The sequence below is a fragment of the Macrotis lagotis genome, chromosome X, assembly GCF_037893015.1.
Source record: "Macrotis lagotis isolate mMagLag1 chromosome X, bilby.v1.9.chrom.fasta, whole genome shotgun sequence".
NCBI lineage: Eukaryota > Metazoa > Chordata > Mammalia > Peramelemorphia > Peramelidae > Macrotis > Macrotis lagotis.
Genome location: NC_133666.1, coordinates 252,192,369 through 252,215,934, shown reverse-complemented (window position 1 = coordinate 252,215,934; position 23,566 = coordinate 252,192,369). Strand labels below are relative to the sequence as shown.

Genomic DNA, 23,566 nt, shown 5'->3' with positions numbered 1-23,566 from the left:
ATATGCACCTCCTTTCTTTTCCTCCTCATCTAATCTTTTCTCTCCCCATCCAATCCATCTTGTTCCTAGCTGTCAGATTGCTTTTCCTAAAGTGTAGATCTGACCACACACAGCACCTTCATATTCAGTAAGTTCCATTGACTTCTATTGCCTCTGAAATCAAATATGAAATTTTGTTTGATATCTTCAGAACTCTTCACAAGGCAAGCCATTCTTATTTTTCCAGTCTTCTTACACTGCCCTCCCCAACTCTGAACCAGTGACGTTGGCCTTGCTTTTCATCAAACAAGATCTGAAGGTATATTTTCATTATTTGTTGCCCTGCCTGGAATGCTCTCTCTCCTCATCCCTATCTCTTGGCTTCCTTTAAGTCTCAGCTGACATCTCATCTCTTATGAGAAATATCCACCTATCCCCCTTTAATGCTAGTGGCCTTCTAATATTATCTCCAGTTTATTCTGTGTACATTTTCTTTGTCCATGGTTCCATATCTGTTACCTCTATTGTTTAGATTGTGAACTAAGAACATAAGCTGTCTTTTGCCTTTTTTGTTTATCTAGCTCTTGGCATAACCTGATACATAATAGGCACTCAAAATGCTTACTGACAGTTTATGTGTTTTGTGTGTGTGTGTGTGTGTGTGTGTGTATGCAATTTTGGAATTTTTCTAAGCATTTTAGAGATGTAAATTGTATGTGCTATAATTTATGTGTTATAAAAAGGTAAATTGCTATTCCTTGAAAGAGATTTTGAAAATGGAAGAAATTGATTCTTTTTCTTATTGTCTCTCTTCATGTCAGAGTTTTCTTTGAGTTCAACATTCAACATTTTATACACACACACACACACACACACACATATACAATTTATAGTGCATTTTAAGTAGATCTCTAGTTAATCAATATGCAAACTTATATTTTGATACTTTGCCTATTTAATTCCATATTCTAAGTGATGTGATTTTTTTTAATGCTATTGAATTTGACCTTGAAAAGGCAGAAACTTGTTTTAGTACTAATGATTTCTGTGTGTGTTTGTGGTGTGTGTGTGTGTGTGTGTGTAAGTAATTGCAGTATTCTTTTTTTTTTTTTTAGATTTTTGCAAGGCAATGGGTTTAAGTGGTTTGCCCAAGGCCACACACCTAGGTAATTATTAAGTGTCTGAGGCCAGATTTGAACTCAGGTATTCCTGACTCCAGGGCCGGTGCTCTATCCACTGTGCCACCTAGCAGCACCAATAATTGCAATATTAACAAAGTTTAGAGCTACTTTCTCTTGATGTTTTCTGCTCCTAAACCTGTTTGAAAGAGAGCCTGCTACATTGGATAGCATACTGGATCTAATTTTAACCTTTTTTTAAATGCTAATTAATTTTTTCTTTTTTTAAAATTATTTTTCTCTTCATTTTTTCCAGTTACATGTAAAGATAGTTTTCAACATTCATTTTTTTGTAAGATTTTAAGTTCCACATTTTCTACCAAACCCTCCTTCTCTCCCCATGACAATGCAACTATCCTTTCCACCTGTCTTTTCTGAGTCTGTTTCATTGTCTATAAACAATGAGAAATAACATGTGTAGTGCCTACTTCTACCCATGCAAAATGTTTAGCAAAGCTTCATGCTATCCAAATGTCAGCTATTGCTATTATTATTCAAATAATTTTAAAATTCAAATATGTGTCACTTAGGCTTTTGCCAATTAACTGTGAATAGGAGTATGCTAAAATAACTTCTAACACATTCATGTAATTCTGTTTCTTTTTGAACATAAAAAAGTTATATTCCAGAATTTCCTTTAATTTTAGTAGTGAGATATAATACACATTCTCTAATAGTGTGGCATGTGCTCCACTGCTACCAAAGTTTAGTCTAAAAGACTGAGTCAAAAAAATGTATTAATGAGGACCAGGACTTTTATACATTAAAATTAAATCAGAACAAGCTCATTCTTGGTTTAATGTACTAAACTAGTACTTGCTATTATTATCATCATCATAATTATAATCAATGTCATCAAAGTGATCTATGGTTGGAAAAGGAAATAGGATACAACAAGAGAAGTGATAACCCATGGACCACCCACTTGTATCTTTTGTGCTGCTTACAAAGCTGAGAGAAATAAAGGAAAGTCCCTTGCATGATGGCTAGACTCTCTAGGAATGTTTTATGGGTGTACATCAATAACAGAAAAAAATGAGGAACAGAGTAGAATGTTGGGTTTAGAGCCAGGAAGAAACCCATGTTTAAACTGCCTTTCTCTACCTAGTTGGTTGAGTCTGAACAAGTCACTTCATCATCTGTGTGTCTCAGAAACTACCCTAGGACTTATCGAAGTAATAGAATTTTGATGGAAGGAGCTCCCTATGTTGACAGCATTATAGTGTGTTCATGTATACACAGACAGATGCACAGCATGAGAAGGCATGAATGGATTGGGAACTGCCCAGTGCGAAAGAGAGGTTCTTTGAAATATAGAGACATCTTGGCTCCCTCCATATGCAAATGTTAAATCACCAACAATAACTAACATAGGCAGGAGAGTTTATAGGAAATGAATTGGTATTTTATTTACTGAAATGATCTCTCTTTGTTTAAATGGATCTCTTGTAATATATAAAGAGCCCACTTTTCATAAATGAGAATCATTTAAAAGATCTGTTGGAACTAAAGTCAGAAATGCTAGGATTTCCAACATTAAGATTTCTCCTAACAAGAATCAGGCAGAGAAGTTACTAATTTGTACTTGTTTCTTTGTAATTAAAAAAAATACTAAATGTAAAATGATTTGTTTTTCTTGATTTAAAGCACAAACAAACATTTACTAAGTATTGTGCTCAGTAATGGAGATAAAATAGAAACAGCAAAGTGGTCCCTGCCTGCAAAAAACTTATAATGGGGAAGAACAGTATGTATTGTTGACTGATAAGTAAGGGAGGAATATTTTGTTTAGAAAGTCAGGGATAGTGAATGGAGCCATGGAGTAATTGATAAAGTTTACTTTGTAGAAATGGTAATGTTGAGAGTTGGAAAATGGGTAGAGTGAGCTGGAGGGAAGACAGAACAACTTGGTCAGAGTCTAGATATGGAGAATTCTGGCCAGTCAAGAGTTCAGGGTGACAGGGTAGGATCTAGAGTATACACAATCCATGGTGGAAAATGGATTTTATATGTTGCATTTCTGATTTTGATGCCTGTGACAGTCTACAACTGGTCAGGGACTCCCTCCAGTGGCTTTTGGCCTCCTCATGAAAAAAAAATTCTCTGCTTCTGCCTCCAGAGCCTTGGAGATATGAACATTTTTATGAGTCCTGTGCTTTCAGTGTTGTAGCACCCTGAAGGTTTGCTTCTATAAAGTATATATATTTTTTTTGTGTAGACTTGCAACTGATGATATTCGATTCCCAATATGTCGAAAACAAAGTTGTTCTCTGAAAATATTGAACAAAGGTATTTTCTCACCCTTATATAACCTAGTAATTGCCTTTATAGTTTAATTGATGGAATTGAAACCCAAACCATTATAATTCCAGATGAATGTTCCAGCTATACAGATTTTCATGTTAGTATTTTTTTTTAAATATGGAGCTATCATAATAGTGCTATTGCCTTCCGAAAAGACTTAAGGATTTTAACTATGGAAAGATGAATGCATTTTGAAATGTCACAATATAATCATTTAATTTATAATTAGATTTTTAAAAAAGATCAGAATTTTAAATGGCTGTGCTACTGAAGTTTCAGTCCTGTATGCTTATTTTTTTTCCATCTCTTCAAGTTTAGAATACATTTTCCCCCCCTCATATCTGATTCCTAGAATTCCTAGTTTTCTTCAGAGTTCAGCTTACCTGACACTTTTTTTTGAAACCTTCTCAGCTCTTAGGGTTCCCACCCCACCAACTTATATTTATTTTTTAAAATCCTTTTTCCTTTACAAACCACCTCTCTAGAGGAATCTAAACATTTCAAGAGCCAGGAATGTTTAATTTTTTTTATAGCTCCAGCATATAGTTGTTTTAAGAAATTTGTTGTTTGTATCAATTTCAATAAATCGATGAAATTCAATATATCATGTATATATTTAATATATGAAATATTTAATAGATATTTATAGTACATAAATGTGTGTGTGTGTGTGTGTGTGTGTGTGTGTCTGTATATATACTTTTTTTTGGTGCTTTTATTTTTTTAAGAATTGAAATTTTCCAGGCTTTAACCTTACAGAAAAATGGAGCTAAAATGTGTAGATTATATTAAAATTTCAAATGCACAAAATCAATGTTTGAAGTTAATGAGTATTTTGCTTTTTCTTTCCCAGGTAAAGTATGTGTGCAAAGTGCAGCTGTAAGATCTTAGGACAGATGGACAGTCAGTGGCAGGAGCATCACAATGGATGGCATTTGACTGTGAAATTCAATTGAATGTTTGGAGCCCAGAGAATTGAGTAAAGGAGTCCATCTGAAGAGAGGAAGTGGCTGGCATACATTCTCCTGCCACACTATTGATGGAGGACACGTGGACAATAGAATGGCTGATCACTTTTCTTTTTAAATCTCTGACGAATTCAATTTTAACTTTTTCTGGAATTACTTCAGGTGAATTAACATACTCCCCCCACGATCTTCTCATATAAAGATAATATAGTGAAACTTAATCGTTAAGTAGTAACATTGGCAAACATGAGTGCTGAAGGATATCAATATAGAGCCTTGTATGAATATAAAAAAGAACGTGAAGAAGATATTGACTTGCATGTGGGGGATGTATTAACTGTGAATAAAGGGTCCTTAGTCGCACTTGGATTCAGTGAAGGGGAAGAAGCCAAACCTGATGAAATTGGTTGGCTAAGTGGCTATAATGAAACTACAGGGGAAAGAGGGGACTTCCCAGGAACTTACGTAGAATATATTGGAAGGAAAAGAATTTCACCTCCTACACCGAAGCCTCGTCCACCCCGACCCCTTCCTGTAGCTCCGGGCTCTTCAAAACTGGAAACGGATAATGAGCAACAAGGTCAGTATTGACATGTATTTGATGACTAACTCTCTGTTAAAGACAACTAATAAATTTGTATCTGATCATTAAACTTGGGGCATTATGCATCATTTCATTCCCATAGCAACTTTTCCAAAAGGCTTTGTGTGAGTACTGTGGTCATCACTATTACAAAGCTAGGAGGAATAGGGATATTTTATGTTATGTTGGTTAGGACTGGATGTGTTTAAAACATTTTATATTTAAAAATCTTATTTATATTTTCACAGTAGGATGCAATTCTCCAGGGGAAACCTTCAGTTCATTCTTAGTCATCAAGCTGTATTAACTGCTTATTATGTACTAAGCACTGTGCTAATCACTGGGGATATAAAGAAAAGTGAAATTACAATATTTCTACCCTGAAAGAAATTAATTTTCTATTGGAAAACATGCAAAAAATGGACATAATACATAATGTGATTTGAAATCTCAGTCATGGCAGTTCTTACTGTAAAACTTAAGGCACTGGCTAAATGGGAATCTTAGAGGTGGGAACCTTTTGAAAGTAGCTGTATTTATCATTAGTATATTTGTATGGGGAAAATGAAGAGAGTAAAAAATGACCACAGAATCCAGCACAGAAGAAGCCATTGTTTTTCTAACCCTGTATCTACCTTTTGGTTTCCTGTCCAGGAACACTGTGGCTGAAACACGATCCTGTAGTTAATATAAATGTGGAGGTTTTATTTTTCTTAAGTGCAGTTTTTTTTAATGGTATTAATACATATATATTCTAGTTGGGTGACATGGAAAAAACTGCTTTGAAAATGTTATGACTGAAGCCACTTTGATTCAAACTCTTTTTTAGAGATTAATTATTATTGGCTTTTTACTAAACCAAAGTTGGGTTACAGCTTCTGTCTTGCCAGCCATGTGATTGAGTGCTTACATTTTTTTTTGCTGCTTCACATAGAAAGAGCCTCCCCCTTGAGCAAACAATGTAGAATTAATTTGTGCCATGCTAGGATATCTCAAGATAATTTTTGTGTGTTGTACTTTTTTTTTCATTCTTTGATTAAAAAGGAAGTGTGTTTGCCCAACTTGCATAATGAGTTGCAAGGTACAGGATGTTGCAATACCATTTCTGGAAGAGGTTTTGATGTTGTTAATGTTGGGCTCTATTGCCACTAATAATGGCTTATTCTGTCACTGACTGAATCAAGTGGACAAAAATGGAGGGGAGGGGGATGAAAACTGCCTTTTAACTCAGTTATCTTGGTAATCAGGAATGATTGAATAGGAAATTAAAAAAAAAAACCCAAGTATAAGAGTCATTGGAATTTGCTGAACACTTAATAAAATTTGCTAGGACATGCCAGAAGTTATGTTTTTCTTCCCCAAAGACTAAGCTGCTTCCTTAAACAATGTAAATTTATACAGTTAAGTTCAAGTAATGCCTACTACTGCAAGATGAGTCACAGAGCTCATTTCTGTTTGCATGTAGGTCAGAAAAGTAATGACTTAGCAATAAAATATTGAGTTCAACCTCTTATTCAAAAATAATTTGTATCACTTCACTGTGTCTATCTAAAGATATTTATCTATGTGAGTCTACTGTGCAAGCTGTTTATTTGAATTCATATTTTTAAAAAATTAAGCAGAATGATTTTTAATAGGAGTATTAAAAGAGGTAAAGGATCTGGTGTTCCCAAGTAGGCACTGTCTTATGTTGAAAAGGAGAGATGAAATGGGTTGGAAGGACTATTCATGAAAAACCATATTTACATGGAAAGATTGTTACAGTAGTCATAAAAAATACTGTCAATAGTAATTTTAATTGACAGCTGGTCTGAAGTGTTAAAATAATTTTTGTTGTTCAGTCATTTCACTTGTATCCCAACTCCTCATGACCACATTTGGAATTTTCTTGACAAAGATACTGGAATGGTTTGTCATTTTCTTCTCCAGCTCACTTTACAGGTGAGGAAACTGAGGCAAACAGGGTGCAATGACTTGCCCAGGGTGACCCAGCTGCTATTAAGTGACTGAGGTCATATTTCTATTCAAGAAAAGGAGTCTTCCTGATTCCAGTCCTGGTGCTACGCTGCCTAACTGCCCATCATTACAGTTAGATTGACCCCAATGCAATAAAAACAAGTTTTTCCTGATTAGTAAATGAATTTTATTTCTTATTTTAAATTTATCCTTTATTATTTTACTTCATGTTTACAGTATTGATTAAAATCTTTTAGTAGTTTTTTAATCTGAATCTTCAAGATACAGAAAGATGATTTTTTTTCTTTTAAAAGAAGCCACAAAAGAGAGGTACAGAGTGATGAGTGTAATAGCAGAGAGAGAAAATCAAAATTAAAAAAGAAATTAAGTGGCAGCAAAAATAAAAGTTTGGGAAGAAAGGAGGAAAGGAGAAAGGAGCTCTACATTCAGTTTTCTGGAAATATTGAGTCTTGTGTTTTCAATTTTAAAGTAGCTTTAGTACAATGATAATTCAGTAGTTAGCATTAGTGACAAGCCAGATTATTATAGAAAATAGGTCAACAGGAATGAATTTTGTGAGTGTAAGCAATTACTAATAAACTAATTGGCTTCCTTTGGGCTAAACATATGTATTCTGTTTGAAAAGCTATCAAAGTGACAAACTGGAAGTTAGGGGAGTAAATATTCTTTTCTGCTTCATTGTTGTAACTTGACAATTATTATTCAGCATTCATGCCTTTTCTCTATCCCTCTTCCAACCTCCCCCAAGTGTTCATTTGTGACCATGTGTGTTTAGTTTGATTGGTTACCACATTGGGTCAACCAGTCTTATACACTTGTTAACTAAATGTGTTAGGCACAGGAATACAGTCGAAAGCAAAGATCACCCCTGCCCTGAAGGGTCTTACTTTCTAATTGAGAAGCTGAAAAGAAGGGAGAGGAAGATACCCAGGGTCTGGGCCTCATGGAAACCTTGGGATTTCACTCTCCTTTATTGGAGGTCCTGGGAAAAAGCAGAGATGGAAGAATGAGGACCAGATATTGAACTCCTACTTGTTGACAGAATAGCTTGCAAAATCTTGTCAGGCAAATAGTAGCGGGTCATAATAGAAAGATAATTTGAGTGGCATGTTAATTGTGTTTGTGTTCATAGACATAGTTAATGGTTTTTTAAAAGTGTTAAATTCTGTCTAGAACCCTTTTTTATATATGAGACCAGACATTGTTTGAATATAAAAGTCTGTTTCTAAAAATGCATGTAGCTAAGGGAATATTATGTCTCAAATCAGGGATAATCATTTTGAGTTCTAAATTAATCTTCATAATTGACCACACATTTAATATGTGATGTGTAAATCTATATAAAGACTCCAAATAGCTCACTTTGTTTCCTCAAATCCTTTTTTATTTTTCATATCCTAATATCATCCCCTTTCAGTTGACATTTTTCTTTCTTTGAAGCTCTGAAGACCCGAAATCCAGGTTTTAACCATTACATTGGTTCTTCCCCCATAATAAGTATTTATGTTGGTGGGAAATGGACTTCATCTGATATCACCACTTAAGCAGAAGTCTTGGTAAACATTCTCAGACCTGATTGCAGATGGCACCTGGTAGGAATGAGAAATAAAAGGGTGAGAAAAGGCACATCACCTTTTCTCCCCTTTGCCTTTTTTTCCCCTTGTTGCAGATAGTTGAGAACTTTTCTCTTAACTTAAATCATTCATCCCTTCTCCTGTTCCCTTTTGAGACTAGAGAAACTTGTTGACTTAGCTTTTCTTTATTCCTTCATATCAGAAACATGAATAAAAAAATTATATACAACCCCTGAAAAGTTTTCCTATCACAAGTTGACTGGTAAAGTTGACAGGAGTTGTCCTCCTATCAGGGACTGATTATGGGGAACAGTTAAAATCTTAAAATTTTTTTGAATTCAAAAAACAGTAAAGTGAGTATTTCCATATTCAAAGTAGAACAGAAAAAATTACATGCAGCTATTTTTCCTTCTATGTCTAATAATAATTTCAACCCCCCCCCACCAATTTGTTCCATTTGAGGATGGAATCATAGCTCTTGTAACACATGCATAGTTTCCATGTTCAAAAATGTCTTATTTTGCACCTTGAGTCTTTCATTTCTCTGCCATTTCCTGATGGGCAGCATGCTTTCTCATGGATCCTCTGGGATTTGTGCTTGCTTATTGTTTTGATTAGAGCTCTCACTTCACTTCATTCTTACTCTTAACTGCTCATAAAAAATATAGAACTGAAGGGGTCTTTTTCTTTGATTAGGTGACTGTCTTGAAAGATGGTTCTCTGTCCTCTTACAAGTTCTTCAGAGATGGAGACATCATCACCTCTTTCCATTTCTTCTCCCTTGAGTCAGAAGGAGATATATTGAGTACTGATTACAAGATCATAAATCTAGTGAGAAGGGATCTCAGAGGACCCATTCTAATCCTGTTATTTTACAAATAGAAGAAGAAAACAGTCCTTTCTGATAACAGTGGTGGCAGAAAAACTTCCCTCGTGTAAATTAATCTGCCTAATGCTTTCAATGTTATTTTTATATATACATCCATATTTTGTTCTGTTGAAAAAGATATTGGGAGTTGGGGCAGATATTTGACTAGAAGCTGAACACAAGACCCCAATGGAATGTGGCAGCCCAAATAGCCAGGCTGCCCTTAGAAGGCTATTATTGTCTATAGATATGGAAGGTAAAAGTCCTTTTCTACTCTTCTGTGGTCAGGGATAGGGAATACTGTTTTCAGTTCTGGACTCTGTAAGGAAGTCAAATTGTAGAGTATCCAGAAAAGAGAGTCACCAGAAGAGTGTTAAGACTAGAAGGCAAGACATCCAGAAGGACTGATTGAAGGAACTAGAGATTGTACCTTGGAGTCCAGAAACCTGGCCGAGTACTAGAATGATATCAGTGAATAGAAGTTACCAAGGAGTAGATTTAAGCCCCACTTCCCACAGTTAAGAGTTACCCCCAAAGTGCAGTGACTTCCTTCTGGAGGTGGTAGGTTTCTCATTGATCATTAAGCAGAGGGTAGCTAACTACTTGGGGAAGTTGTTGAAGGAATTATTGGTCAGATGTGGGTTGGCAACATGACCTCTGAGGTAGCCTGCCCTCTGAACTCCTTGCCATTTCTCAGATTCTAGATAGCTTTATCCTCTATTTAATTCTTCTACTTTATTAGTGCTGTGGACAGAATCCAACCAGACCTTTGGTCAACCAGAATCATGACTGTTTCAATTTAAGGCCATTTTCTTGTTTCAGGCCTCCTCCAAAAGCTAGAAAATAAGTCACCACCCTTCTACTGTTGTCAGATCATCTCTGAACTAATAAACCATCATTGTTGTGACACCTTATCTCTCATAGTTCTACTCAGTTCCTTTTAAAAGGGCTTACTAGAGCTTTCAGTACCCTTTGGCATGATTTTAGAGGCAGCAGAGAGTAGTAAATAAAATATTGTACTTAGAATTGGGAATACTTAAAATGGAATTGTAGCTTAGTCAGTGATCCTGGTCAGGGGGAAAATCCCCTACCCATGTATATACAAATATCCACTTGTATATATGTATGTATGTGTGGGTGGATATCTGCCTCAGTTTCTTTTGTATAATGTTGGGATTGGATTTTTGTCTGTAAGATGTTTCTAGCTTTACATCTTTGATACTATGATTCTACCTTTAAAAAAAATCATCAAAAAGAATCATAACTTGCTGCTAGGTTTGGATAAATGGTTTTTAGATTGAGAGCACATCACCCCTGCTCCTTATTGTCTCTAACAATGATAGTGCTAAGGAGAAAAAAATTTGAACTTGAATTAGAAGTAAGATCAGTAAATTCTACAAAATAATAGTTTTACTTGTCTATACTAAAGAGTCAGGAAAAACTGACAATATTAATGACTTAATGTTTTCATTGTTATAGTAGATGCATTTTCACTGAATTAGCTATTTAAGCAGACATCTGTTAATTAAAATAACTTTTATAAGTATTTATCTCTGACTTATTTTCTTTTACTTTTATAGAATTCCTATTCTTTAGGGGTTTTAGACATTGAAATGTCTGGGTTCTGGAAATTTTGTTTTGTTAGACAATGGCATTCCATTCCCTTAACATATACACAGACCCACATTCTATAGATAATTGGGTCTACATTTCCTCTTCAATCGGAGGAAGTGAATTGAAAGGAGAAGGTTGGGGAGAGATGTAAGTTTATAATCCTGCTTTACATAATTGAGCTTTCAATATTCCCTCAAGGGGATATTGTGTGAGGGATCTTTGGGTAAACTCACTATGATAGACTAGAATTTTGTGTGTGGTGTGTGTGTGTGTGTGTGTGTGTGTGTGTGTGTGTGTGTGAGAGAGCTAATGCGACAGTTAGAAGTGAAAGCATTGACTCTTATAACTTGGGAAGTGTTGCTTAAAAACATGAAGCCTCTTTTCTACAGATCACAAACTTTCCCCCCCCTTTTTTGTGGGTTCTATTTTCAGTTGTACAATATTCCTTTTTGTCTGGAGGTTTCTTTGGGGCCTGTGTTTGTCATTCCTATTGTAATGCTGTCTTGGACTTGATTGTTTGAAGTATCCTATGACTGGTTATCAGTCCCCTTTCTGGAAGCTTAAAGAATATCAAATAGTTGTTTTCTATAGAGGTCACAGAAAAGTTATGACCTGACACCCAAATTATGCATCTTTTTGGTGAACTCCTATGCTAACTTCATATTATTGTTCCTTGAGGTGATAGGAAGATATCAAAAATTGTCTGACCTTTGAATTCTCTTTTCTTTCCCATACAAATACAGCTTCTCCAACTCTTACCCCAATTCCTATAACATGTTGGAGTATAGCATGAAGATGTTCTTTGGCTATTTAGATCTCTTTTGTCTTTGGGTCAGAACTGAATCTAATGTTTGAACAAGTTATCTCCTCTTAAAATGCTGTGAGCCTCTGTCAAAGAATTTTGACCGCCTAGTTCTATCACTGTGATCCATTTACTCATTTTGTGGGAAAATCAGCCTTGTTACTATAGTTGGCATTTGAAGACAAAGACCTTTGAAGAATATCTGGGATTCAGGCTTACCAAGAGTACTAGCATTCTACACTCTGCTCCCTGGGGGTAAAATGGAAATTTTGCCCTTTGTAGTCTAGTGGGAAATAAAATAAATGTCTCACAGATGTACTCAGTATAAAGTGGAGCCATTGACATTTTGGGAAACAAAACCAAGAGACATATAGTCATGATGATGAATCAATTTTGGAAAGTCAGAAGACCTTAATTATAATCAAATACCTTAATGAAGTTTTGTAGCTACACATGCAAAATACAGTTGTCAGAAATTGAACTTAAAAGTTCTTTGCCATGGTAATGTTCTTCAAGTTTTTCTGGCTGATTAAATTCATAATTTTAACAGGTTTATATTGAGAAGTTTTAATTTAACTGTTTTATCTTTTCTGTGAATAAAGGAGAGAAAGAAAAGAGACTATTATTCCCATGATATATTGATTTGGAAAGATTGTTGCTTTGGGTTGTCCTTTGTTGTTTCCAAGAGGACCCGTGATTTCCCAGGATGATGTCGTGACTTGTTTGTGAATTGGATTTAAGTGAGGCAGAGTTGCACATAATTTTCATTCCCGTAACTGTGGGTCACTGAAGTCAAGATATCACAAGATAAGAGTCAAGATGCCTGGAGACGTCCAGGATGTGGTGGATGACCAAAGCACCTTCAATGTGTGACCAAGCTACACCTGTTAAAGCTTCCTTCATGACCATTGGAACAGATTTTTCTCATCTTCCCATTGCGGCCTGGGGCTGGGGGAGGGGGTAGACAGCTACCTAACTAATCCTAACAGCTTTCCTGTCAGTTATCCTCAACCTGGTTTTGCTAGTCTGCTGAGACTATAATGAAGAATAAGTATCTCAGACTTTTATTGGGTGAAAAAAATAACATGTACTCATAAAACCTTGTCTGTATATTTAAAAAGAAAGCATATCTGTTTTTTTATCTTCATATTCTCTGGACTTAGAGTAGTACTTGTATATGATAATACTTAGTACCTGTTTGTTATTGATAATTATTTATTGAATTTAATTTGAACAAGTGATAATGTATATCATTTTTTTGTACTTAAAGATTTTATTTTCAGCTTTACAATTTTTTCCCTAATCTTACTTCCCTTTCCCCACTCCCCACAGAAGGCAATTTGCCAGTCTTTATATTGTTTCCATGGTATGCAGATAATGTATATCATTAACCTGAACATTTACATTGGTAAGGAGGTGTGCTTCAGGAGTGATTGGTCTAACAGTGAAATGGCACCCTTAATTTGATTTTTAATATCAAGCTATGGAGCTATCATAGAAATCTTTCAATATTTTTCATTTTGCTCTTTTCAATTTCTAGAGTATAACTTAGTCCAAAGCATGAGAGAAAGAAGATCACCAGACTCCTGCTGCCTATGATGGTTTATAGCTCATAGATAGTAGCCAGAGAGAATTTTGTACCATTGGCAAGGTGTTATCTTTGCATGACCCCTTTTACATATCTACAGCAAATGTTAGCAGTACAGTTGTATAGTAGATCATAAACTAAATTTCTCACTACCAGACTTTGAAGAGGAAGAGCTACAGAATTGTTCTGTATAGCAAAATAGATAATTGTATTGACTTTAATAGTTAAGAATGAGAAGGGCATTTTCATGATAAATCATATTCTCTATTAGTTTGAAGTTCTTTGTAGCTTTAACTTTTTGAAGTCTCCAAGAGTTTAACAATTTTTTTGCCCCTTTCACTAAAACCAACTTGAATTTTAAAAAAAATTGTCTTAATCTGCTATAGCTTCCCCCACACATTTTAAATAATTGAAACAAATTTTAAATAACTAAAATAAGCATTTTTTTAAAAAATTGTCCCTTTTTACCAAAACAATGGAAACAGTAATGCTAATAATGTTTTTGTACTTCATTCTCGAAGAAGACCATGACATCAGGGGAGGTAATGGCATACAAGAAGGTGAATTGGATTTTAGCAAGGAGGTATGCTAAGTCACCAACTTCACTTTCTTCTCCAGAGCCATCTGGGTCCAGTGGCCAGATATGAATTAGAAATATTGGAGATGGTCTTGGATGTGAGGCAAATCAGGGTTAAATGACTTGCCCACGGTCTCATAGATAGTAAAAGTAAAGTGTCTGAGGTCAGATTCAAACTCCTGTCCTCCTGATTCCAAGGCCAGTGGCTCTATCCACAATGCCACATAATCCAGCAATTAAATTAGCTGTCAGCCAACATAATTTGCTTTTATCATGATCATTCCATTTATTGTTATCCTGTTAAATTGACCTGGCTGATTTTATGAACTATGATGGTCAAGGACCAGATTAGCAAAGATGAAAGGCTCAGCACCAGGCCAGCCACAGGATAATGAAATTTTGGCCACAGTTAGCTTTATCAAGAGCATCTGCTGCCACTGGTGAGAATCTGAGACCTCTGTCACAAGACATGCTGCCAAAATAATAGTTCTTTTCAGTTTTGAAGTTAAATTGATCTTTCTGGAATATTATCTTTTTTTTCTTAAAAACAAAAGAAACCAAGTAGTGTATTTTTAATTTGTATTTAAGAACTTCTGTCTTTTCCTGGTTTTATAGTACCAAAAATGTCATTTTAATTTTTCAATAATATAAGCTATTTGTTCAGTTGAATACTTCATATTTGGAACTGATGGTAAAGAGCTTATTGAATAGCCATCTCTTCCAAGTTGTAGCATGCATGATGAAGCACATGTAATTGTTCTGAGCTATCCGAACTTTATGCTAATTACAGGTTTCAACTATGAATTTTTTATAAAATATTGTAGGAGAATTATTATAATTTGTTCAGGCCTGATATTAAGAGAAAATATAAAAAACCTGTTTATTATAAAAAAGAAACATCTTTAGTGTGTATGGTTTGTTAGAACTGCTGCTCTTACTTAGTTCTTGTGGTTTTTTTTTTTAACCTGTCTGTACTTAAGATTTCTCCCATTTTCCACAGCTGGAAAGATAAATGTAGGGATACTTACTTGTTAGTTACTTAACTTAGTTAACTCAAGATATTCAAATCTCTCTCTCTCTCTCTCTCTCTCTCTTTTAAGGTTTTTGCAAGGCAATGGGGTTAAGTGACTTGCCCAAGGCCACATAGCCAGGCAATTATTAAGTGTCTGAGGCTGGATTTTGAACTCAGGTCCTCCTGACTCCAGGGTCGGTGCTCTATCCACTGAACCACCTAGCTGCCCCCTCTAATATCTCTTGCTTAGGAACAGTTGACCCAGAACAATTCAGAGGGGTCAATGTAAATGTGAAATAATTAGTTTTGTTTCTTTTCTTTTCTCTAGCAAAACAAGTCCCAAGACTTTAGCTAGACCAAGTAGTCTATTTTGGACTGTGTTTGAGATCACAAATTTCATTAGGGCTACATTTCAGTGTGTTTAACTTTAAACTGATTCCATGGATTAAAAAGAAATCATAGTTCTCACTAATAACTCTCAAATTCAACCTGCTAGTCTTATTCAAGTTACCTGCCAGAAGGTGTTGTTCTGAAGATTTATGTTTTGCTGAAAGTAGACATTCAAATGCTGGTGCCTGAATCAATCTTTTGCTCATCCAAATTAAAATCTTGCATTCATTTGATTAAGGAGCAGATATTTATTAAGTGCCTGTTACATACAAGAGGACATGTTATTGATGGTATTGAGGATTTGGCTTGGACACTTGATGATTGTAGTTTATTAATGTAGACCTCTACATTAGGAGATTGAGAGGGAATACAATACTGTGCAAAATTTATTAATGTAGACTTCCACATTAGAAGATTGAAAAGGGAATACAGTATTGTACATTTTGAAATTGGGTTTTTAACTAAGACTTGGGTTACATCAAACTAGTCATGTGAAGTAGGAAGGTTGTCTTTAAAACCTTCAAAAATGATTTACTTTTTGAAACTTGGGTCAGTGAGACTTTCTTGCTGCCTGTATAACTGGACAAGTTATTTAAGTTACGGATTTTAGCTCATCTTGAGAGAATCAGATTAGGCAAGATGATCCTCTTAGCACTTCTGCATCTTTGATCCTGTGGACTTTATAGTTTTCCCAAAGTAAACATAATATTTGTTTGCAATCCATAAGTGCATTCATCATATGTAAAAGTGTTATTATATGCTGATTCTTGTGATTTAAACATCTCATTCAAATTATAGTCAAATTTAGGGAAATTTCAAGATAATAATGAAGTAGGGATACAGACTGAACTTTGATGTCATTGGAGTACTTGGTAACAGAAACTTTCATAATATGTCTGGGTTGATCCTTTCTCTGCAGCTTTTGGTTTTTAGAAGAGATTATAAGAAACATTCCCAGGATCGCACAGCCTATATGTATCATATGAATGCCCTGGAGTGTGGAATTTTCTAACATTACAAAATATGCATTTATAGAAATATTTTAAAATCTCTTTCAGTTCCACCCCGCCCCCCCATTTTCCAGTATGCTGGGCCGCTAGATCTCTGTCTATTCTTTACACAGAGAAGCTAATGCTTCTCAATTTCCAAGGGTTTCTTAATGCTAATTAAGCATACTTGTGATGCCTATTGACAGATTAAGCAACTTTTGTTGAAATACTGGTACAAATATGGGTTTGCTTTTGTAATTCATTTAGCCTGGTTTGAGGAATGCAAGTTCTGTCACTGCTATCTGTCAATGCTTAAATCCTTTAAAGACATGTCAGGTTTTTGTTTTTTAATATTTTTGAGGATTTTAAGATTAATTGTCTAAAGTTTACTAATTGCTTTACTTTAACTCAGTTCAACTTATAGCTAATCAACTATTTAAGATTCTGATGACTTTTGATCTGCACCTAAAATGTGTTTATTGGTATTGTGTAGTCATCAATTCTAATTTATGATATGTAGAGCATATAATATATACATTATCTATTATATAGGAACATCCTACAGAGTAGGAAGAAACACATATTTTTACAGGAAGATAATATTAAAACCCAGTCTTGTAAATAAATACCTGAAAATAAAGAAATTCTATTCATTTTCAAGAATCTTTAAAGGGAAACCTGGAGACTAGTTCTGAATTCTCTGTTCTATTGTCTCTGCAATTATTTTTCATCAGTTGACAGATGTTTGTGCCATTCTTAACTGCTTCATATAAATTCCATACCTCTTTTTTTTAGTCCTTTTAATGTTTTACTTGTTTAACTTGTATTTCTAAATTACATTTAGAAGCCAAATGTTGGTTCTAATTTGTTTATTTTGGATTTACCAGAACATAATTCAGTTAAACAAATATTAAATGCCTGCTACGTATGAATCATGATGCTAGGCTCTAGGGAAGACGAAAAGTTTAGATAAGATATAGTCCTGCCCTCATGGAACTTGATTTGTGTGCCAAACCTACTTGTTTATAAAGAATGAGATAGAACTCAAAGTTTTAAAAGTGAAAGTTAAAAAATTGTTGTTGCATGTAATTAAGGAGGGAAAACAATGGGATTGCCTTTTGAATAGCTATCTTGGCTACTAAAAGATTTGACCCCCATAGGAACATCTTTAACTAGGCTGTCAAATGTCACTACTAGTAGGTTCAAATCTCAACTTTTCCTGAGTTTGTAACACAGCAAATGTATTCATTTTCATCTTAAATGGTGAAGAAGGAAACTACAGGGAAGCCTGGTCCTTAATTGGCATTTATGAGAATTTTATTTCTAATATGAAAAGAGCTTGAATTTATAGCAGTGGCCCACTGAGTTTTTATTCCAGACTTTATTATATGTATTAAGTGTTTGTGAGGTGATAGAGTGGTAGGACCTAGTTTATTCTGCCAACTTTCAGTGAATTTGGAATTCAGAACATTAATTTGTAACTGAAAAGTTTAATCTTTGAAAGGAGAATATTTACTGTTTAATTATTGCATGAACAACCCTTTTTTCCCAAATTATTTGGAATAATTTAAGTTAGACTATTGCCCTTGTTATGAGACATCTCTCATGAGGAGAGTTGGGTATATAGGTATGCTTTGCAATTCATGTGATAGTTACATGAAAAGCAATCAGTCCTTTAAAATTTTAATCCTGATTGTATTTGGATCAAAATCTAGTTGCTTGACTTTGTGTAAGTAATATACTTATTCATTCAATCATTCATTTATTTAATGTGTGTGTGTGTGTTTATGTGTATGTGTATGTGTATATATATCTTTGAATGTATGTATGGCTGTGGAGTTAAGAGTGATTTGCCCAAGTTCGCACAGCTAGGCAGTCATTAAGTGCTTGAGGCCAGATTTAAATTCCAGGGCCGATGCTCTATTCAACACACCACCTAGCTGCCCCAAGAACACAAATCTTTATTTTTTTTCTTACACTTTTATTTTCCAGATTGATTTTAAGTTTTCAGTTGAATGTTTTCTCCCTGAGAACAAGGAAGGTTAGGTGCTCTTAAACTCCATAGTTCTTTCTTAGCCTCAAAATCAAATGTGAAAAAATGTTGACCTATATCAATAACTTTTAATTTGTTACATCCTGTAAGTGAAGATGGAAGCCATAGTGTGGCAAAGTAGGATGAAGGAAGTCAGGAAGACCTGAGTGTGAATCTTTTCTCAGCCAGTTAGCTAATTACTTGACCCTGGCAAGTCTCTGAGGCTCATATTCCATCTGAAAATGGGGAATTAAAATAACACCTGGCTCATAAATATTTAGGATCAATGGAAAGTATGCTAATAAAGTATGTTGCAAACCTCATAACAGTATTAAATTCTAGCTAGTGTTTTTGTTATAATATTAAATGTATTAAATATTAAGTGACTGGTATGGAAATTAGTGGGCTTCTTATTTCATGGAGAAAAAATTCCAAAAATAAAGCACAATTTCATATTTTTATTGGCCACTTAATATTTTATTTCAATATAGTGAACTTGACTCAACAGATAAAGCCCAAGTCTCACTTAATATGCTTAACTCTTTGTTGTTGTGAGTGGGAGTGGAGGGAGAATTTAGACTTTGTTTCTATTGGTGCAGAGCTGATGAAATTCCCCTCTACTCAGGTAGGTAAGCAGTTTTCCATCACCTTAGAGAATTGCCTGCCTCAGTGTGGCAGGCATTGGCTTGCCTAGGTCTATTACTGCCAGTATGGGATGGGTAGGGCAAGACTTGAAATCAGGATAAGCAGACTTGCAGGCTTGCCCTCTATCCTTTGTACTGTGTTGTCGCTTTTGATTTACCACCGTGTGAAAATTTCTAGTCTTTCTTTGTTATCATGGAACAAACAGCCAATGTACACAAAAGTAATCAAGCAACATTTGTTGAAATGGGAACTTTGTATCGTTGAAATGAAAACTTTTTTTTGTCAATGTAAAATAGTTTTGTTGTAACATGGACTTTTATTTTTTAAGGATTTTTACATTTAGTTTCTTGAATAGTTAAAAGTTATGTTTCTTTCCTTGGAAAGATTACAAATGAATTAGAATCACAAATAGAGGGAATCACAGGAATTATTTGTTAGGAAGCTGCGATTTGAAATGTCCACACAATAAAGTGAATTCTGCCCATGAATCGGGGTTCTGCATCCAGAATCTGGTTCAGGGGTTCACTGTTTCAGTGACCTAATTATATAATCCAAAGGCCAGGACAGGTTCCAAGCTGTCATATGGCTGGGACACTGCTTCCAGTGAACCACAAGTGGGGAGACAGAGCCGCCTGCAGGGGGAGGGGATTGGTGAAGACATGTGCCATTGTGTTGGAGGCTTTGTTCCAGCTCTGACTCAGCTCAGATCTCACTCTGGTGCCAGGGACATCGCTAGCCTCAGGCTAGATCAACCCAGCCCTTGAATCAGAATGGCTGGTCAAGTGAGGCAGTAGAATGAGAGCCCCAGCAGTAAGGGCTCTGTCCCAGAGATGCACCCCAGATTGCCAAAGACTTGGCTGCCTTCTCAGGTTGGACCTGCTGCCTTTTTGTCCTGCTAGGCTGCAGTACTTTCCATTTTGGGGGGGAGTAAGCGTAGAAGGACTCATCCAATGTAAACACATTTTCAGATTCTCAAGAGCTTGGTTTTTCTATGGGGCTAAAATGTTCTGACCCTTGTTTCTGAGTTTAAAATGGCCAGATATGGTGAAGCAGTTCATTTTAAATTAGTGCTATACAGATGGAGCGAACCTTCATGGTCTTTCAAAATTAGTACAATGGAATAATCAGAGCATTTTGTACATTATGTGGTCCTGAACTTTAAACATGCATACATATACACACACACATAAACTTAAGCAAACAGACATACCCACATACACACATACATATGCACATATGTATATGCATATGTGTGGGTAGCTAGATGGCACAGTGGATAGAAGATCACCCATGGAGGTAGGTAGGAGGACCTTAGTTCAAACCAGGCATCAGACACCCAATAATTGCCTAGCTGTGTGACCTTGGGCTAGTCACTAAAAAAAGTAAAATGTGCTTTTCTACATTAACTCTAAAATAAAGGTTCCCCAAATATATGATTAGGGCTTCTGTGAGAATGCCCAAGTGATTAGTCCTGATACAGAGTAGCGGGTTTGGGGTGAATCAAAAAAATAGTAGGGTCAGATAAAAATGGGTAAGGAAATGGAGAGAAAAATACCACAGACCGAACCAGGGACTATTTGTATCATGTGTTTGCATCATGGAGAATGGTATCTTGTGGAACCTGGAATCAGGGATATATGAGATCCTACCCTGCTTACTTAGGTATCTCAGGTCTTTGAAGTAGCAACACCGCCCCCCCCCCCAGTCCTCTTTATCTACTCCTCTATATTAATGTTTTCCTCCTTATCCAGAATGTATTCTCTCTTCTCTAGTTGTTTCACCACAGGAAGTCTTCAACTCAATGAGCCTCAATTTCCCTATCTGTAAAATAGGGATAATAATCTCTACTTGTATAATTATAAGGTTGTGGTCAGGCTTAAATGAGAAAATGTGATAATGTATAAATAGTGATTGGCAAAACTAAAAACACATACATATATCCACACACATGCATTCATGCCTATATGTGGGTGTGCACATATATTTATATATACATACAAACATGTGTCTATATCTATATCTAACTGTCCATATAGACAGACACACTTAACATAATATAAAAATGTCTGCTCCAGTGAATGTAGGCCTCTTGTGGTCATTTTGATCTGTTTCTTCCAGTCTTAGGCACCTAAATGTTTGTTAAATTGAATCATTGCTTATTGAAATTTTTTCCTCTTCATTAAAAATTCAGCTTAGATAACACTTCTTTAATGAAATCTCTAATCCTACTTTACCCACTCCCCCTAAAATAATCCTTCTCTGTTCACTTTTTCATAGAGTACTTTGTGTGGATCATTCCTTTGTCTCTATATTAGTCTATGTTAGATTATCATATATCTACCTACCCCTTATTCCCTCACCCCCCCCCATCACTTTTCTTTTTAAAATTTTTCAGAGGGGAGCTTTGTCAGGTTTCACCTGTTTATCCCCACTGCCTGATGCATATTGAATAAATGATTTGTTGTTTTGAGGAACTGAAGTAAATTAAGTAAATACAGACTAAATAATCAGCCCCTGAGTAATCCAGGACCTGTCTGTGAGACTAGAAGACTATCTTAATATGAACAAATAAATGGCCTTTAAGGACCCTGGGCAAATGAGTAACTTTAGTTCCCTCAATTCTGCTCTTGCTCACTTCCTCCTATTCTACTGTCAGTGGTAGTTTTTCTGGCCTTTTATAATGAGAAAATTAAACCACATTTGTAGTTTAAATTAAAGCATTAATTTCTAATGTAATGAATCAGGAATACACTCATTTGCCCAAAAGAATGCCCACAATTTGGAAAACTTTAGGAAGATGTAGAAATTTCTGCAACATATAGTAATTCTCAGCTTTTGATTTATTTTTGAAAAGAGACATTGAAATGCAGTTTTCCTCTCACTGAACTTTTTCAATGTGTATTGAAATCAGTCTGAAGGGTGTAGGGCCAGGTACCATTCAGTGGAAAAGTCTACATTATAATTTGGTAAAGTCTGGTACTGAAATAGTCTACGAAAACTTAGGTTAAAATGAAAGTAAGATTTGAACTCCTTTAGTTCGAGGTCTTGGATCCCTTGGTAGTGGTCTTATAATGTAGCTTTTCATATTGGAAAAACCTTTCATTGTATCGAATTCCATCAGCAGATGCTCCATGTATTTAATTGTTAGACACAATTTCAGTAGACTTGTTTGACTGTAGTAACTGTAACTAGGGAAGCAGAGGAACTTTTAGAACTATGCAGTCCTTTTTTTTTAGGATTTTATTTTTCATTTTTAGATAACTACAATCACATAGGTAGAATAAATTGCTTGTTAGCTTATGGATGCTTTTGTTAGGTAAGTAATAGCCAGTGGCACTTGAAGTTCATGTAGAGAACATTTGATAAGCCAATTTGAAATCTTAATACTCTAGACAGTACTTTTGGTCTATCTATAGCTAATTTATATAGTGTTTTTAGGCTTTACAGATATTATCTTATTTGATCCTCACAATTATAATATTGTTACTATCATCCCCATTTTATAAAAGAACTGAGTCTGAGAGACCAAGTGCCCAGGCTTCCCTAGCTCTTGTGAGTGTCAGAGGCAGCATTTGAACTTGAGTCTTCCCAGGTCCCCAGTTCTTTGCTGCCTATGGGTTACATTAAGCAATGAGAGTTTTAATTTCTACCACCAATTTGTCTTGTGATCTAAGGACAGTGACATGACATACTTAACCTCAGTTTTCTCTTCTGATGTTTTTAAAAAAAGATTTCACATCATTAAACAAAGTTGCAGATTATGGTACGTAAACTTAGTAACCATCAATAAAACAACTGTTCAAAAATATATTAACAAGAATCTTTTTCGAAAAAAGATTGCCTATGAAACTGTAAACTTCTATTGAGTTTGTTTTTAAAAATTAAGTGGATTTAAACTTTAATTAAGTGGCTAAATAACAAATTTGTTATGGCTTTCTGTGCCCCCTTTTCTGAACTTTACCCTCCCCTCAGGAATTGAGATTGTTTAGCCTCAGGAGATAAGAATGGGGAGCAATTTAAATCTAAAATTATATGAAGTTGTCATAAGAATGGTAATTAAATGTTCTGCATTCCCTGAGGAGAGCAAGAAATGTCATTGCTAGGAAGTAAGAATGAATATAGGACTACAAAGCTTGCCTGCTAGTAGGTCCCTTGTGAGGTAGACTTTGGTATTAAATTTTTCCCTTAAATTTTAATGTGACAGTGGTTATGAAAAAATTAGATGTTTCCAATGAAATATTATGGTTATAGTGAAACTTTGAAGGAAATTTTGCATTTCCTTTTGGCTATGATTTTTCCCTGGGATAAGATTTTTAAACTAATTACCCTATTCATTTCTTATATTTTTTTTTAAGCTACCAATATTTAGGGTAACTTCAAATTTTTTTTAATGTTTTGAAATTACAGACCTGTACTATTCCTAACTTGTGTATTGTCTAGTAGTAATGTAGTCCATTTCAAGTAAAACAATTTTCCCTTCTATGAA

At 35.1% G+C, this 23,566-nt stretch overlaps 1 protein-coding gene across 1 annotated transcript in view; it reads left to right on the top strand.

Annotated features, from left to right (window-relative positions):
- PIK3R1 (phosphoinositide-3-kinase regulatory subunit 1) overlaps positions 1–23,566 on the top strand; it is a 95,622-nt gene that overhangs the window by 6,569 nt on the left and 65,487 nt on the right. Inside the window, exon 2 of the mRNA XM_074201294.1 lies at positions 4,315–5,009. Coding sequence (XP_074057395.1) covers positions 4,676–5,009 — 334 coding nt within the window. The 5' untranslated portion in view covers positions 4,315–4,675. The remainder of the gene's footprint in view (positions 1–4,314; positions 5,010–23,566) is intronic.